At 40.5% G+C, this 6,009-nt stretch overlaps 1 protein-coding gene across 2 annotated transcripts; it reads right to left on the bottom strand.

The window, feature by feature from the left end:
- On the bottom strand, positions 1-1,868 carry LOC109824629 (TLC domain-containing protein At5g14285-like). 2 transcript variants are annotated; one of them, XM_020391256.1, is made up of 3 exons: positions 846-1,868; positions 591-693; positions 1-473 (listed from the first exon to the last, which is right to left on the bottom strand). In XM_020391256.1, exon 1 carries the CDS (start codon positions 1,687-1,689, stop codon positions 934-936), a length of 756 nt encoding a protein of 251 aa, XP_020246845.1. In that variant the 5' UTR covers positions 1,690-1,868; the 3' UTR covers positions 1-473; positions 591-693; positions 846-933. The 2 variants fall into 2 exon arrangements, with proteins under 2 accessions (XP_020246845.1, XP_020246844.1); XM_020391255.1 differs by lacking the exon at positions 1-473 and having other exon boundaries at positions 496-693.

Raw genomic sequence — 6,009 nt, 5'->3', positions numbered from 1 at the left:
TTATGCAAACAAAGTGAAGCTATCAAGAATAAAAATCAATCACTTCTGTTGCAGCTATGGTTTTATGAAAACAAAAACTAATGATTGCATGTTGAGTGCCTTGAAGCAATGTATCGACTTAAACATATATGAAAAATTCATGACATAAGTGGGGTACTACTTTAGTATGGGGTATCACAAAATCAAGTACTGGATTAGACTTTCAAATTTTTGTTTAAGTCTTTTAGAATTATGAGTTTAAATAATGAAATAAGGTCTTTCTTTTTTTTACTTTTAAATATGTCCATCAGTAAGGATAATAGCTTACTACATACAGACATGCCTACATTAACATACATATTTAATCATATAGACAATCTCCATATCCTACTCTTTAGCATCCATCATGTTTCCATGTCCTTATACCGTTGCATCTGTGACTCATTAGAGCGTCCCTGCTCCATAGATAATTAGGTGCCCATTACAAAGAGCACCTGTACACAACCATAATATTAGTTTTCATCACTCGATAGTGATAAAATATTATATCAGGCACAAAACAATGATACATTTTCCACGGAAAAAGTTAAGGAATAAACATTAAGTATTACCAGGGAATAGGACAATATCACATCTAACGACAGAATAATAGGTTTGGCGCGCGTGAAAGCTGATCAAACAATTCGAAGACGTCAAACAATTGTATTCGTCAATCTGATAGAATCGTCAGACCAAGAAGTATCAACATGCGCGACAAAATAAATGACTAAATATAAGCAAAAAAAAGCAACTTATTAGGCAAAGCATATCTAAAAAAACTAAATTACATGTCCTAAATTTCAACTGTCCATATAAAATTGAAGTACCTCCATCACAAGCTAAGCCTTTGCAGATGGACTTCACCGATACCCCCGTCGTATATATATATATATCTACCGAAACACACACCAACTACTACGTCCCCTTCTTCTGTAAGCTCCCCTTCTTCTCTCTATACAACTCCATCCACCGACTCCAAATCCACAATATACTAACCGCAATCGCTACCCCCACGACAACAATCCAAGAAACCGCAACCCAGGTCGGAATCAAGCCACCCGCCTTCCCACTCAAATAGAAAGAACTCATCTTGAGAAAGAACCATGGCCCAAGAACCGCCCTCATTAGAGTATACAACCCGTAGAACGGCGGCGACAAGAACCTATACACGTTCGCCGCGAATGCGAGCTCCGATTTCTTAAGCCCCGCTAAGGTCCACACATTTTGGCAAGCACTCGTCACCTCCGCGAGCACTAAAAGCACCAAGAGCGAGAAAGCGCCGTGGAGAACGAGGTACCGACACGTCACGAACACAAACAGGGTCGCCAGATGGTGGGCAATGAAGAGATAGTCCCCGGGGATGAGAACGAGGTAGTGGAGGAGATCGACGCAGAAATAAGAGATGCTGAAATCAAGAACCAGGTTTTGGAACCGGGAATTCGGGGCGGCGAACGCAAAGCCCCGGCTTTGGTCGTTTAAGATCGCGGCGATCGCCAGAAACACCGCGGGGGATCCATGGAAGAGGGAAATGAAGCAGCTTGAAGCATCAGGGCGGTGCTTCGGGCCCCAATTTCGAAAAACTACGAAGTATCCGAAGAGGTATACGACGCAAAAGATCGAGAAGAAGGTCGGGAACCATGAGGTACTTGACGATGAAGCTAGGGTTTCCATTGTACTAAGCTAGGGAGTAGAGGAAGTTACCTCGATCCGAAGAGATTAGGGTTAGGGTTTCGAAGCGTGTACAGTTGATTTAAAAAAAAAAAAAAAAAAACCCCTCTTCAGAGCTCTCGAAGCGGTTGAGAATTTTGAGGAAGAGGATATGTATACGGTAGAGTTACGGTGTGGAGGCGTCACACTGCGATAAGGTGGGGAGAAGTTTAGGTTGATGGGGGATTTAAAGAGTGGGTGTTTTGGTTGGGTGTTCCTTAGGAGATGGTTTGCGTTAACGTGGAACAATGTAAGGGTGTTTTCCACATTAGTCCCTTACATCTTTCATTTTTTTTGTACCTGTCTCTCGAATCATTAAATTTGCTATCAGGTAACTCAAATCTTAGGTTATTTTGAGATTAGTCCCTCAAATCACTGAAATTGCTATTAGGCCCCCCAATTCTCAGATTGTTCTCTCATAGTAAGCGTGAAAGCAGTAATTAGAGGGAAATTAGTTCGCCAAATCATTGAAATTGCTATCAGGATCTTAATTAGTCGTCAAATGTTTCAAATCAATCCCTCCATCTGCTACTTCTGCACTTGATTGGAGAGATCAATTTCAAAACTACTCAAGTATTAGGGGGGCATAATATCAATTTTAGTGAATTGAGGGACTAATTTTATAAGATTTTGAGGAACCTGATAGCAATTTTAGTGATTTGAGGGAGTCATCTCATAATATGAAAGATGCGAGGGTCTAACATAAAAAACCACCAATATAAAAGATGCAATTGGATGGTGGATTGAGTTTGGGTGGAAAAGGGATGGATGATTTAAGTTTGAGGTGGCAGATATCTGAAGGGATATTCTCATTACTTGTTGCTATCCTTTCGGGATAACGTGGGAATATGTAGAAAAGGGGAATTAATTCCTTATGTATTAATGATGAACCACCACCTCCGTATCACCCGAATTTTCAGTGGATAATTAAATGTGTCCTTTATATATTTTTTACATCTTTCTTTAATATGTTTGACTAAAAAGAAGAAATAACGATAGGGGCACCCCCTCTACCATACTCTTAACCATACCACCTTTCTTGCTACAGTGCACGAGGCCCACATGAGATTTTAATTTTTAAAATATCATGTGAGCCATGTGCACTGTAGCAAGAGAGGTGGTGTGATTGAGAGTGTGGTAGAGGGTGTGCCCCTAGTGTCTCTCAAAAAGAAGTTAGGGTTGCAAATTATTAATAATATCATTGTAACCTTAACTTCTACAGTTTGAATCAATAAAAGTTTATTAGGAAGGACCTCACCCTTCTTTCTCTATTAGTTTGCAAGTAGTTAGGCTGAGGAGTCGAGTTTTTGAGGGGAAAAAATATAGCTTGCTTCTGTGGGTTACGAGATATGGGATACAAAATTCTAACACGGTAATAATTTTCTGCATTTAAGTAGTTTTTACATTCTAAATTTTATCAAAACTGTCTGCATGTGATCAGGAGGTTTTACACCATTCGTGATGAGCAAGAGGGTCAATTTGGGACCAAAACTATGGGGTACAGAAGGGTGAAATCTTTTAATGAGTCATGGATTTGATTAAAAAAATTTAATAACAAGGACTTCACCTTTCTTTCCCCATTAGTCTGGGGTGTGTTTGGCAACTCCACTAAACTAGTTTTAGTGGGTGCATTCTAGCATCTAAACTATTTTTTGGACCAACTCTAGTCAAGTTAAGTAAAAACTAGTCCAAAATCCATCATATTTAGGAATTACCAAACACACCCTAAGAGTAGTTTGGATGAGGAGTCTAGTTTTTGAGAAAAGATGTCTTTTTACAAATAAAATGGAGATGAGGGTTATTGATCCTTGTACCGCTCTCTAATAGAGAGAATGCTCGGTCAATGAACTACATCCCCAACTTTTGGCTAAAATATCTAGTCATCACTATTCTATATTAATACTGTTATAGTCTGCAATTAACTAAGTGTTAATCTTTCTTGAGTTGTCGACACACGTCCCACTCCACGCTAGATTAGACATGATTAGAGCCCAGACGATTCGAACAGCTACTACGGTCGACTCCATAAGCCGACAACTTACACGACCAACACGAAAGGTGGTATTTGCTAACCTACCTATCAGATTGATCCCACAAGCCTCCACACTCGGCCCACTATCTTAGCTGACAACTCTCGAAGCCGTCCAAAAAAGCGATACTTGTCAGCCTACCCACCAAATTGATCCTATAAGCACTCGCACTCAGCCTACTATTTCAGCTGACAACTCGCATAGACGTGTAAAAAGGCGGTGTTAGTCGGCTGAGATAGTGGGCGGAATAGACATACGAGATATGGGATACAAAATTCCAACACAATAATAGTTTTTGGCATTTAAGTAGTTTTTACATTCTAAATTTCATCAAAACTGTCCGCATGTGATCAGGAGGTTTTACACCATTCATAATGAGCAAGAGGGTCAATTTGGGACCCAAACTATAGGATACAGAAGGGTGAAATACTTTAATGAGTTATGCATTTGAATAAAAAAATTTAATAACAAGGACCTCACCTTCGTTCTCCATTAGTTTGGGGTGTGTTTGGCAACTCCACTAAACTAGTTTTAGTGGGTGCATTCTAGCATCTAAACTATTTTTTTGGACCAACTCTAGTCAAGTTAAGTAAAAACTAGTCCAAACTTCATCATATTTAGGAATTACCAAACACACCCTAAGAGTAGTTTGGATGAGGAGTCTAGTTTTCGAGAAAAGATGTCTTTTTACAAATAAAATGGAGATGGGGGTTATTGATCCTTGTACCGCTCTCTAATAGAGAGAATGCTTTGTCATTGAGCTACATCCTCAACTTTTGGCTAAAATATCTAGTCATTGCTATTCTATATTAATATTGTTAAAGTCTGTAATTAACTAAGTGTTAATCTTTCTTGAGTTGTCGACACGTGTCCCACTCCACGCTAGATCAGACATGATTAGAGCCTAGACTGTTATGGTGATTTACCATCTAGAGATAAGAACGCCGAAAGATTGACTATAAAGACCCAAAAAGCCATGGTCCTGACCGGCTCAAGAAACTCAGAAGCCCGGTCGAGGTCAAGTCTATTGACCAGTCAAGCAGGCGAGCCCTCTCTCGACCAAGAGTCGTCATAACCAAGTAGAAGCGCGGGACCAGTCGGTCCCCCGCAATTAAGACGACTCCCCGAGCAGACGTCTCGATGGCGCTCTCATCCCAAAACTCACTCGGTTGTCGGTCGACAAATCATAGTAATGACTCACGGATCAACACCGTCTCGACTAAAGGGATAAGATCCGACCAAGATCACTTCAAATGTCACTCGACGCTACAGCATTGACCAATCCCATCAAGATATACGCTCTGACAAGGATCTCCTGCACAAGCCGCCTGTTCTACTCATAAGTCATTTCCTAGAAAATTGCCATGATGCTTCTCTGTACATGAATGATTTCTCCTCTAATTTTCAGCCGCCACCTGGAGAAAGAAGGACGGCCACACAGCCGACCTACCCTACACCTTGCCTCTTCTGGCAAATCTAGAGCACTAAGAAGACTTCTCTTCTTTGTATACGAGTGACTTCCCTCCCAGTCGCCTGTCAACACCTGGAGGAAGAAAGATAACTCAGCAGCCTGCATGTTCACCTTTCAAACCGCCTCCTGTGCATAGTCAACAAAAGTTGAGGGTCAAACTCCCAGAGTCAAGGGGGCTATATAAGGAGGTAAGGAAGGTAAGGGCAATGGGGCTCTGGCTACTTCTTCTTGCATCTTAGCTTTACTCCCCTTTTGTATTTTAATAATTCCAAGAAAAAAAACCCCCTACCAAGTGTTAACCCTAGAGGGGGGGGGGGAGGGGCGCTGATTAGGCGTTCTTATGCTAATCTAATCCGATTATATGCCCAATTAAAACTTAATTAACAAGTTATCCTAGCCAAGTATGAAATATAACTAACTATATACAGCTAGGCATAAGTAATATGGACAATGAAGATATATCCTATGATGCATGAATATATATGCAAGGATATATTAAAAACTAACACAAGATATATTATCCTATCAATATGATTATATGTATATGCAAGGAATATAAAACTAACACAAGGGTAGAACAATATGAATCCTCAGATGTGCTCATATGAATAATGCAGCTAATTGCGAATGGCCGACCAAGAAATATAAACACAAGTATAAATAAACGCCACAAGCACACTCAAACACAAGATATGATCACAGAGTCGACCTTCCGTCCATACGTCTCCGCACTCCCCACTCCCGGCGGCAGAAATCACTATCACAAACACGGCTTTCTACGCT

Source organism: Asparagus officinalis, chromosome 9 (assembly GCF_001876935.1).
Source record: "Asparagus officinalis chromosome 9, Aspof.V1, whole genome shotgun sequence".
In the NCBI taxonomy this organism is placed as follows: Eukaryota; Viridiplantae; Streptophyta; class Magnoliopsida; order Asparagales; family Asparagaceae; genus Asparagus; species Asparagus officinalis.
This window is presented reverse-complemented; position numbering and strand designations above follow the sequence as displayed.

Bases quoted from the DNA above. Each gene is read 5' to 3' on its own strand.
- LOC109824629 (XM_020391256.1), bottom strand. From the start codon at position 1,689: ATGGAAACCCTAGCTTCATCGTCAAGTACCTCATGGTTCCCGACCTTC.